We start from the raw sequence: 12,711 nt of genomic DNA on the forward strand, positions 1-12,711 counted from the left end.
CCAGTACTGCTGCGCCGCTCCGAGCACACAGTGATGCAAATGGGGTTCACGAGTGGCCATAAATACCCAAAAGTCAAGTTTACCAAATCGAGTTAATTGCGATATGGCCGAGTAGACAAATGTTTGGGGCATCTGAAATCACATGGTTTTCATGTTTTTGTCAAAACCGGCCTCGTGTATAATCGTCAGAAGTCGTGACATTTTCTAGGTCGTAAAATGACGGTCAGACACTCGCAAGTTCAAACGCCGCTGGTTTGCGTTCATTTCGTACAAATTGAAAAAATTATGCATGGGAATGATCCCCAAAGCCTTCTGCTTCTAATGCCGGGTCACAAAAAGCCGTATCTTATTTGCTTTGGCGGTAATCTGACTATTTATCATCATGCTGCAATCGCAGTTTTTTACTAAGAAAAAATGCTTTTGTTTCACCTACAGCACTTAACACAGTGTGTGCCCGTTAGTCCACCATACCATAGCCTTCCCTAATCATTTCTGAGTCGCATCGTGAAAGAATTAAGGCGCTAGCACAGGGCTGACCGGCGCTACAGAGGTTTTTGTCCGGGCGGTCGGGTGCCGCAGTGGGCGCGCCGTGGGCGGGTGGGTGCCGCCGCGCGGCGTCCGGGCGGCGCGGCGGCGCGGCCGCCCGGGCCGCCCGCTGCGCCGCGGCACCCGACCGTGCCGGACGAAAACTTCTGTAGCGCCGGTCAGCCCTGTGCTAGCGCCTCAATTCTTTCACTATGCGACTCAGAAATGATTAGGGAATGCTATGATATGGTGCATTAACGGGCACACACTGTGTGAAGTGCTGTAGGTGAATTGAAAGCAAATATTTTTGGTAAAAAACTGCGGTTGCAACATGATTACAAATAGTTAGCTCACCGCCAAACCAAAATAGATACGGCTTTTTATGACGTGGCATTAGAAGCAGCAGGTTTCGGGGATCATTTTCATGTATAATTTTTGCAGTTTGTATGACATGCACGCACGCTAGCGGCACTTGAATTTCAAGTACCTGACAGTCATTTTACGACATCGAAAATGTCTCGACTTCTGACAATCATACACGAGGCCGGTTTTGACAAAAACATTAAAATCATACTTTTTCAGACACGCCAAACATTTGCCTGACTGACCATATTACGATTTATTCGATTAAGTGAACTTGAATTTTGGGCCTTTTTCGTATTTATGGCCACTCGTGAACCCCATTTGCATCACTGTGGAGCAGAGCCGAGCCGGGCTGCACGGGCGGCTGTCAGCTTCATTGTCCGGCCGGCGGTGCTGGGGAGAGGAGCGTTTCGTGATTGCTCTGTGTCGGCACGTCACTGCATACCGCCGCCGTGTCGTGAGGCTCGCCTTTGTCCGACTTCTGTTCCGCACTGCCTCGGTTAACATCTGAAGCGTAAGCTCTGAAGACGCAGCTGCCATGAAGGCCCCCAACGCGACGCTTTGCGGCGTCATGCTTCCGCTACTGCTTCTGCCGATGATTGTGCAAGCCTACCTACCTGTCATGCCCGTGAAGCCTCCAGTAGATTGCGGCTTGGCAGGGGTGTTTGACCCGAACCAGGGCTGCTGTACAACCATCGGATGCAAGGGTGGCTGTCCCGAGAACTACGAGTGCAAATTGCAACTGCCAACTCCCTGCGCTGCGCCCCCGGTCCCTACGCCCCCGTGCTACTGCCCCACGCGCTATGCCTGTGAGCCAGTCGAGCCTCCGCCAGACTGTGGCCTGGCAGGGGTGTTCGACCCGAACCAGGGCTGCTGTACCACCATTGGATGCATAAACGGCTGCCCGGTGGGCTACACGTGCAAAATGCAACTGCCAACGCCCTGCGCTGCGCCCCCGGTCCCTACGCCTCCCTGCTACTGCCCCACGCGATATGCCTGTGAGCCTCCGAAGGATTCCAACCCGTGTGGTGTCGGCGGTGTCTTTGACAAAAACCAGGGGTGCTGTACGACGATCGGCTGTAAAGGAGGCTGCCCGAGCGGCCAGCAGTGTTATACACTGCCGTCGACCCGGTGCGCCCCGCCGCCCTACCCTCAGCCGCCGTGTTATTGCCCGACTAGAAAGGCGTGCGGCGGCCCGGAGGACTTCTGGTTTAGGGGACTGAGGTCTGCACCGGCGCCGAGAAAGCCTGATACCATAGGCGCTGGCGTGACTGTGGAGTAATATGTCGTTTGATGGCTTTGGGAAGTTGCCATCCATAATCGGTGTTGTCTTTTCTACTTTAAGCCCTCAGAGTGATGCCGCGAATGATATAGAAAAATCGACGATTTACATTCCAACACAAGTCGTGACGTTTACTTATTTCAGCCTTTTGTTGCGCACGTGTCGCTTATTCACGTCTGGGTCATTCGACTAGTTATTGGTATTTTGTGCATGCATTACTGAATTAGAAATAAAACAACATATCTGATGCTGTGTGTTCATTTAACCCTATTCCTGGCGGGCTCCGCCGGGACAAGAAACTGGCGGGGGGGGGGGGGCCGATTCGGGCCCCCCCCCTGAGATCTCGAGAACGAAGCAAGATAGCGACAAGCGGTAAACGGCATCGGATACGCATGGACAAGGTCTACAATTTTTACTAAGGTCATTTTCAGGTCAGGTCAAAGATGACGTCACAGGGGTCGAAAAAGTCAAAATGGCGGCGCTAGATATGGAGAGAGTTTTTCTCGAATAACTTTCGAATTAGTCAAGATAGGAACAAACTAAGGGCATCATCGTGATCCTCTCGTCAATCCGCATCGAATGATATATATGTTGACCTCGAAAGGTCAAGGTCAAAGGTTGACCTCAGGTCACGTGACCTCGAGGTCATCATGTATATCATTCGATGCGTCTTGACGAGCTGAACACAATGAGACCATCCACGCGTCTGTATCTTGTTCCTGTACGGAGTTATTGGCCAAAAACCTTTGGTGACCTTTGATGACGTCACATGACCTCACAGCTGCCCAACAGCAAAACAGACCTCAAGGTAGTGAAGGTTGATCGTATATGAAGTCATGTATGGTATATGGGGCCATTCCGACCCGTTTTAGTGGTAAAAACAGGGAGTTGATTTTTCCCCCATTGACTTATAATGGGGAGGTCGCGAAACTGACCTGACCTTAGGTCACCGATATCAAAATTCCGAGATATACAAATTGCACATACTGGTACCCTAACTAAAGCCTGAAGAGAAGAAATTGATCGGTCAAAAACTCTAGCTCTGGCGTGATTGCAAACTTTTCTGAGGTAGGGTCACCAAACCGCCTCTGGTGACCTGACCTGAGGTCAGATCAACTCAAAATTTTCAGACATGTTGCGTAGAAGCCTTTTAGGAAAAGTCAGAAAATTTGAGCTTCCTAGCTCAACGCGTTTGGGAGAAATAACCAAAAAACCTCAGGGGGGGGGCTCCTGAGCCCCCCCCCCCGCCAGGAATAGGGTTAACCCTCGCCCGTATAGGGGGGGGGGGTCGAACGGACCCCCCCCCCCATGGTTTTTCGCGAATAACTCGCGTAAAAAGCGGCCGATCGCGACGAAACTTTCAGTACCCTCGCGTTAATCAATTTTACACCTACCCTGAAAATTTCATGACCCTGACCCCAATGACCTTTGACCTGTGACCTACTTTTCGAGATCATGTTTGGCCGGAATCGCGATTCGGCGTATGTCGGCTCGCATTAGCCGCGCGTTTGCAGACTTTTCTTGGTTTCAAGCGTTCAAACATGTGATATGATGTTGCCCCCATGCATTAGGGTGGGTGTCAAGGTCACCTGAAGGTCAGGTCAGGTCATTGACCTTTGGTGACCTCGGTTCACTTTTTCGAGTTTTACATGTTTCTAGGCCAGTTTTTGGAGCTGAATTCGAATTTAGCAACCATATGAACGTTTACGAAGTAGTTTTGTACCTTCGTAACATGTTACGAAACTGTCAGAGGCGGTTGACACCTACTAGGAATACCCGGCAGGACCCCTACTGGTTGACCTGACCTGACCTGACCCGACCTGGACTAAATTCATAAAGACATCATCTGTGATCAAAACTAACATGATATTCGTGATCAGCGCCCTGAAAAACCCCATAGCAGCCACACTTTACGACGTTCTAACAGGTCCCGATTTTCCCGATTTTTGGGTCATTGACCTGACCTGCAAGGTCAACCAATGACCTAGGATCTTAAAATTAGGTATCATCGGCTTCCTCTCGTCACGGGCAACACGCTCGTTTTTTCCGCGAAGCTCTAGCTCGATCAGGGGCGAAACGGCAAGGGGGGGTCCAACGGACCCCCCCCCCCTTATACGTTCGCGGCTGGAAAAACACCAATACGGGCGAGGGTTAAAACGGATGTAACTGCAACCGTCAGGGATTGGGAAAGCAAGAGATGATAGGTAAATAATTGCTACTCACGTTTTAATTGATGTTGGGCATAAACTGTTGAAGTGAAATGAATGTTGTTGGGATATGAAGAGCTGGAGGAGTAGGGGAGAGTGGGGTAATTTGGCCGGTTGTGTAAATTGGCCGCCCCCACCTGTACGAAAGCTGATAAAAGTGAACGAAATAACTTTAGTCTCTATTCATTTGTCATCGGCAGAACTAACTCGAGAACAGATGTCAAAGCTTTCCCCGTCTTAGTTTTATTCAAAATTAACAAAAGGTGAATTACGTTAGAAAATGGTAACTTTTACTTCCGTTTAACCCGCGCCCCGTAGGGCTACCGGCGGACCCTACCACCCGTAGGGGGGGGGGGGGGCGTTTCGGCCCCCCCTAAGATCTCGGAAAGTTACCGGCCGATTTTCAAAACTCAAACGGCGTTCGATAGCCCCACCCGGGAACTACCTTGTGACCAAATTTCATTGACCTAGGTCAAACCGATGACGTCACAGGTCAGGTCAAAGGTCAGATTTTCACCGTTCACAGGCAATTCAAGAAATGTGCTGTGAAAGCGAGTAAATTGGTAATTTATTGAAAACCATCGATGGTACATTGTTCGTCAAACACATACTTTGCTATCTGAGGTCACTGATACCAGGTCAGGTCACAGCGAGGTCAGGTCACCAGGGGTCACAATATGAATGTGTCGTGTGATACATGTTTTATGGTCCATTTTACATGACAAATGCGATTATGTGGGTTAGGCAGCCTTTGGGGCCAGCCTAGGTCACGTTTTTGTGAAGGTCAGGTCAAGGTCAGGTCAAATTAGGTCAAATTTCAAAGTTGATATTTTTGCATAAAATAGGTATCGATTCGATGCAGCTCGTCACGGGGAGTCTAATGGTGGTCTTCGTTTTGCTCTACGAGTTCTAGAATTGCCAAAAATTGAGTTTGAAAATTTGACGTCATCATTTTTGAACAGTTTTTTCGCTATAACTTGGCCAAAAAACGAGGTATCGATCTGAAATTTGGTATGTAGATAGAAGACGGTAGGCACTATCACATATATTCCGTTTTTTCGAAACTCAAAAAACTTTTTGGATTTTTTTGCGAATATATAAAAAAATGCTTTTTTGATTTTTGGGGGTCAAAACTCAAAAATTTCAAAAATTTGAGATAGCAGTTTTGTAGCCCTGTCAATTCTACATCTTTTATGTTTTGATAGATCATTTTTCTGTATCTTCAAAGCTGTAGTCCTGACAGGTCTTCTCGCGAAGGTCTTTTTTCGGTCGAAAATGACAGAACATGACGTCACTCTGACGTCACTCTGACGTCATTTGTGGCCAACCTATCATAGCCTCTGGAAAAATTTTTGGTCACAATGTGTAAAATTGATGCCCGGAGGGGTCCTGAAAGTTTGGTGGCGATGTCTCCAGCCGTTTAGGAGATATCGACCGAAAAGGACAGGGGGGGGGGGGCCGTTTCGGCCCCCCCCCCTACGGGGCGCGGGTTAAAAATTTGTATAACATGTAGTATTTGGGCTGTAAACGAATTCCAACATTATAGCGCCATTTTTGAGGGTGTTCAGCGGTTCCAAGAGCAATTTCATCTAGTTCTGTACAGCCATGACGACTTTATAGACAAAAATTTTCAGAATGGCAACGTGGGGTTATTTGGCCGGGACTAGCGGGGCAACTTGGCCGGTGCGCTCAGAGTCACTATGCTGGGACGGCCGAGTTGTCATGGTCAATTATACCATAAAGGACATAATTCATGACCAACTTTGACTACCTTGATGCCATATTTCCTATTGGACAGCTGTAAGGGCATGTGACGTCATCAAAGGTTACCTAACGCTTTTTTTTTGCTAATAAAAACTTACAGAAAAAGATACAGCCGCGCAAATGGTCTCATTGTGTTCAGCTCGTCAAGGCGCATCGAATGATATACATGATGACCTTGAACTCACGTAACCTTGAGGTCAAGCGACCTGAGGTAACGTGACCTGAAGCCAACCTTGACCTTGACCTTGACCTTTCGAGGTCAACACATACATGTTTCGATGCGGAATGAGGAGAGAATTACGATGGTACTTTTAGTTTTGGCCTAACTTGATTACTTCAAAAGTTATTCGTAAAAAACTGTCATCGCATCTAGAGCCGCTATTTTGACTATTTTTGACCCCTGTGACGGCTGAGTCAACCTCCAAAATGCTTCAAATGCGTCGTAGGACACGCGTCATTGCTGAATGTGAAGCTGACTCGCCTATAACCAAAATCATGGCCTCAAACTAACACCGGCCAAATTGCCCCACACCCCCGGCCAAATAACCCTGCTAGTGGGGCAATTTGGCCGCTTTGCAGACCTTTGTAATACGCCACAATTTCAATATAAGTAGTTACTCAATCATTTCAAGTTTACTGTCCAAGAAATTAAAATGTATGCCACACCTGTCAGCGTTGAGAAAATGCAGAAATGTGTTGTCGATTTTTAGTTACATCGTTTTCTAAAAAAAGCGGCCAAATTACCCCACTCTCCCCTACTGAAGCCAAGCAAGGCTTCGAACGGATCCTCGCTGCGCTAAATGTCATGTATGTCATTTATGTCTAGAGACTCGGGAGCCGAGGCTATGGTGCCATTTACCTACATGGCAAAGGTTGAGGACGCTGAACCATACACCCATGGCTTAACCCGCGCCCCAGTGGCGGTCTCAGCCAACTTCGCCCTAGTGGGGGGGGGGGGGGCATACCTACCTATGTTACCACCCATCTCTAACTCAAAAACTAAGAGGGCTAGAAAGACGCGGTAAAAAGCAGTCGATAGCTCTCAATGCGTACGTTTGAATGTATTTCGGTCATTTTTCACCTTAGAGCAATATTGGGGTCACCAGAGGTCATCAAAGGTCAAAATTTGCCAATTGTCATTATATTTTTCAGAAAACATGCCGCTATCTCAGGAACTATGGTAGCTAGAAAAACGCATGGAAGAGCAAACGATAGCTTTTGAACTCTTTTTTTTTGAAAAGGTCATTATCAATATTGACCTCAGGTCAACGGTTTAGCCTCCAGAGGGCAAAAACTCCAAAAATAGCTGTTTTTACGGAAAGTGTTTTTCGACAATAACTTTCGACTACAAAAAGCCACGATAATTCTATGGCCAGAATCGTGTTCCCCTCGCCGAGACGCGTCGAATGAACTATAATTTGACCTTGAAAGGTCAACTTGAAAATTTGACCTCAGGTCAAGGTCATGACCTGACCGGAAAAGGTCATGTTGCATATCAGTCGATGCGTCTCAACAAGACAAACACAATGAGACCATCCCCAGCGTTCTATCTCTTTCCAATCGCGAGTTATTGGCAAAAAACTGTTTGTAGCCTCAAGTGACCTCGGATGGCCTGTCTAGAGGCTATCAGCAAAAATGACACCTTGTTCATCACGAGTGGACTAAATCATTGTGATTCTGAAATATTTGGACTTTTCCGATGCGTACACACGGATCTAGAGGCATTTTCATTTTTCTTCATTGACTTGTAATGGAAAGGTCACGCCACTGACCTGACCTTAGGTCACGGATATAAAAAATCCGAGATATACAAATTGTAGGCGCCCATAACAGCATGCAATCCACCAAGTTTAAAACCTTTCTGACAAACACTGCAGGCTGGACATGATTGCAAACTTTTTTAGGCTTGGTCAGTTAACTTGACCTGGTGACCTGACCTGACATGACCTGGGGTCAAAAATTTCACACATTGTGTAAAATTGATGTACCAAAATCTACCGCAAGCGGCGCGGCGCTACGCGCCGCGGTTTTTTAGTCACACGCAAAAAACGCGACAGGGTGGTAACATATGCCCCCCCCCCCCCACTGGGGCGAAGGTTAACTCCGATCAAGTTTTATTCACGATCGATGGCAACACAAATCAAATTCCTAAAACCAGACGTTTCGGCCACAGGGTGCCTTCGTCAGTGGACACTAGTGATTAATTAAATTAAAAACACATAGTATCAAAAACAATCGGTATAAATCGTTCGAAGTCGACACATCGGGCACAGGTTTCGAAATGCATTCTTTGGTTCAACATTAAAAACCTAAATTGAGAACAGCATTCATCACGCCATTGTTCTTGTCGCGTTCTTTTGATATGCTGAAAATTAAATTATATAATGAATGTACCTACAGGTCACAATGTAAATGTCGGAACGTTTAATTCGCTCGCCTTTTCTCAGAGTCTTTCAAAATTCGCCAATCACCTTTCGTTTAGAAATCGTTTACGTTTTGTTTCCTAGTGCCATCATTGCAGCCGCTTTTGCCCAGGTAAAAAATCCAGGTTTTTCGTTCACTGTATCTTGGAAACAGATGTGAGCTGCTTCCAGAGCTTTTCTCACCGATTTTGACATGCCTTTTTCAATGACATGAGCACTGTTCCAGTTTGGTAAATTTTGACATTTTTCGATATGAAGGACGAGTGCGTTCGATCTATTGTGGTTCCGGACATCGCGTTTGTGTTCTTTCAGTCGTGTGTCGAGTCCTCTTCCAGTTTCTCCTATGTACGATTTGTTGCATGGGCCTGAGCAAGTCTCATCTTAGAAATTCAACAGATATGATGGAGCAGCTGAAGGACATTGACATGCGTGAAAAGAAGTTGGCTAGCTTTGATGTAAAATCGTTATTTACCAATGTGCCGGTAGATGGGGCTTTAGATGCGATAGCGAGGGTGGTTAGCATAATCGACGAACAATCACTTCCACTGCCGAGAACTCACTACTTGGAATTAATTTCGCTGTGCATGAAATTCAACATCTTCACTTTCAATGGACAAGAATATGTACAACACAACGGACTCGCAATGGGGTCCCCACTGAGCCCCGTGGCTGCTTGTTTTTATATGGAACTTCTCGAGGAAGAAAAATTCAAGAACATCATGGGGGCAGACTGTACCTGGCTCCGGTACGTTGATGACGTTCTGGTGGTGGTCCCCGAAGATGTCGACCTAGACGAAAAACTCCGAGTCCTCAACGAAGTCGACAAAAAGATCCAATTTACGATCGAAAGAGAAAACGAGCAAAAAATATCATTCTTAGACACCCTTATCATGAGATGTGGACAGAAAGCAAAATTCACGGTTTATCGTAAGGTTACAAACAAAGAAGATTATGTCCATTTTTTATCAGCTCACAACGAACGAGTGAAAAGTGGGATCGTTATCGGATTTTTCTTACGAGCATTTAGAATATGTAGCGAAGACTTCTTAGAAGACGAACTGAAGCACATTTTCGATACGTTCGACCGGCTTCACTATCCAAAAGGGTTCCTACTAAGAATGAAACAGAAAGCGGAAGAAATCAGAAGGAGAAGCGCCGAAGAGAAACGAAAACGAAGACAAGAAGAGAAGAAACGTGGCCGATATATATCGATACCAAACTCAACACATGCCGACTCGATTTCACGACAACTTCGATCAAATGGATCGAATGTAACGATAGTTTCCGGAAGAAAAGTGGAAAATCTGACTCAGCCGAAGCCTGAAAAGAAAGATAGTAACAGTGTCAGGTATACAAAATTCCTTGCTCGGGCCCATGCAACAAATCGTACATAGGAGAAACTGGAAGAGGACTCGACACACGACTGAAAGAACACAAACGCGATGTCCGGAACCACAATAGATCGAACGCACTCGTCCTTCATATCGAAAAATGTCAAAATTTACCAAACTGGAACAGTGCTCATGTCATTGAAAAAGGCATGTCAAAATCGGTGAGAAAAGCTCTGGAAGCAGCTCACATCTGTTTCCAAGATACAGTGAACGAAAAACCTGGATTCTTTACCTGGGCAAAAGCGGCTGCAATGATGGCACTAGGAAACAAAACGTAAACGATTTCTAAACGAAAGGTGATTGGCGAATTTTGAAAGACTCTGAGAAAAGGCGAGCGAATTAAACGTTCCGACATTTACATTGTGACCTGTAGGTACATTCATTATATAATTTAATTTTCAGCATATCAAAAGAACGCGACAAGAACAATGGCGTGATGAATGCTGTTCTCAATTTAGGTTTTTAATGTTGAACCAAAGAATGCATTTCGAAACCTGTGCCCGATGTGTCGACTTCGAACGATTTATACCGATTGTTTTTGATACTATGTGTTTTTAATTTAATTAATCACTAGTGTCCACTGACGAAGGCACCCTGTGGCCGAAACGTCTGGTTTTAGGAATTTGACTTGTGTTGCCATCGATCGTGAATAAAACTCAATCATGTCTGATCATTTACAAACTCCGATCAACTTATCACACACAATTCCATGCACGAATGATGTTAATTAATGCGCACGTTTAAAGGCAACAAAAATCACAAAGAGACGCACAAAAACTGGTTTGTGTTCTAAGCATGGGTGTAGAACATGGCAGGGGTCTATCTGTAACGCCTCTCCCGCCATATTTGTTACAGGCAGGTGTCGATTTGTGACGCCTCTCCCGCCATCTTCCGGTCGATGCTGGAGTTCGTGTACTGCGGTCACGTGACACCCGAAAACTGGCCGCCCGAACAGCTGATGGAGCTTCTGGTGCTGGCTGACCGGTCAGTGACCTGGGAATGGTGACCTCTGAGGGCACGCAGTGACCTCTGAAGGTAGTGGTGACCTTGGGATGACCTCTAGGACGACCTCTCGGGGACGCAGTGGAAATTTAGTGGAGGCAGTGGAGGCTGTTATGAGGTTGTGAGTTGTGACCCCGGGGGAACAACGGTAACCTCTGAGTGAACGGATTGACCTCTGTGGACACGATGACCCCTCGGGGCACATTTACCTCTGTGGATAGGGAGGTAACACCTCGGGAACGCGGTGACATCCAGGGGAAACAGTGACCTCTAGGGGCGCGTTGAATTCTGGTGAGAGTTGGTAACCTTTGGGGACTTAATAACTTCCAGGCGTGCTTATCTCAGATTTATCAGGAGGGACCCGATGACCCTTCTGAAGATGGAGGGGACTGAAACTCGACAGAATTGGGGAAGGGAGGGCTTGGATTTGATGCATGACTGTGGGAATAGAAATACTTGTACATAACTATTATGTCATGTTGTGTCATCGTTTTACGGCTTTGCAGTGGGAGGTTTTTATCCATGTTCGGACGATAATAACCTTGTTTCGAACCTTGTTTTAAAGTAACGTATCCGTTAATACTGCAGACAGAGTAACGATATTTAGGGATTAACTTGTAATGATTATAGCGGCATATACTAAAACAAGGCAGACTAGTCTTTGTTCAGCTGCCTGTCCTTGAATCCTGCTAATGCCGCTGAAACGCCGGACATCTGAACATGAACGATTATAGTGTCTTGTGCTGTCTGCTGATTTCATAATAATATTTGAATAATATGACAGGATATGATCATCGCATTAAGTGTAATTAATCTACCACTACCATCATCTTGGATTGGCTGAACTCGACGAGTCCGCTACGTTCCGGGGTCTTTGATTGGTCACCGTATTGTAACGCCGCTTTTCATTGGTCGCAGATATGAGCTGGATGATCTCAAACACTCGTGCGAGGCTCTGCTCGAGACTCACATTGACGAGGATTCCGTCTGCTGCCTACTGAGTATAGCCGAACAGTATAACGCCCGGAAACTGAAGGTAATGAACGACCGCATTGATGGTGGACACTTTTTGAAGTTGTATCTTGTGTACAACTTTGGTCTTTGTCTCTCATCGCCTGGCGTGGGGTGACTTAGGAGACGGGTCACACCCTCAAATAGCTTTTAGGGGCAGGGACAAACTTTATTAGTGTCGTTTCCTTATGTGGTAATCTTTGGCTGTCCTACCCTGACTTGGAATACTTGTCCTCACATGACCTTTTCTGCGGGCTCAACGTTGAAGTTTATAGCCACAAACCGCGAGGTTAGCCAGTCTGAGCGCTGTCCTGACCTGGGGTTGCGACCTGTTCTGTCCTTGGCTGTGATCTGCCCTGTCCTATGACTTGACATGTGACCTATGACCTGACCTTACCGGCAGAGTTCAGCGCTGGAGTTTGTGGCCACCAATCCCGAGGTGGTACAGTCGGAGCTGTTCCTGGAGCTCGGGCCGGCGCTGCAGGCGGAGGTCGAGGAGACGGCCGTCTGGGCACCGCCCAGGTCAGTGGGTAGTGATTGGTCAGTGGGGTTTGGTCAGTTGGGTCGGGTCAGGTTAGTAAGTGGGGTCAGATCAGGGGCTGATATGAGGCTAGGACGGATGTGGGTTAGGTTAGGTCGGTGGGCTCATGTTGGGTGAGGTCAGGGGCTCAGGTGATTTCAGTTCGGTAAAGCCAATGGATTTGGAACAACGCATGGGTGAGGAGGTGTGACCGTGAGTCTGT

General features: G+C 46.8%; 1 protein-coding gene across 1 annotated transcript in view; it reads left to right on the forward strand.

Annotated features, from left to right (window-relative positions):
• The window catches only part of LOC122368936, a 36,864-nt gene that overhangs the window by 21,335 nt on the left and 2,818 nt on the right, over positions 1 to 12,711 (forward strand). The window contains exons 16-18 of the mRNA XM_043343262.1: positions 10,811 to 10,939; positions 11,876 to 11,993; positions 12,372 to 12,490. Coding sequence (XP_043199197.1) covers positions 10,811 to 10,939; positions 11,876 to 11,993; positions 12,372 to 12,490 — 366 coding nt within the window. The remainder of the gene's footprint in view (positions 1 to 10,810; positions 10,940 to 11,875; positions 11,994 to 12,371; positions 12,491 to 12,711) is intronic.

The sequence above is a fragment of the Amphibalanus amphitrite genome, unplaced genomic scaffold (genome assembly GCF_019059575.1).
Source record: "Amphibalanus amphitrite isolate SeventyFive unplaced genomic scaffold, NRLGWU_Aamphi_draft 000991F_arrow, whole genome shotgun sequence".
In the NCBI taxonomy this organism is placed as follows: Eukaryota; Metazoa; Arthropoda; class Thecostraca; order Balanomorpha; family Balanidae; genus Amphibalanus; species Amphibalanus amphitrite.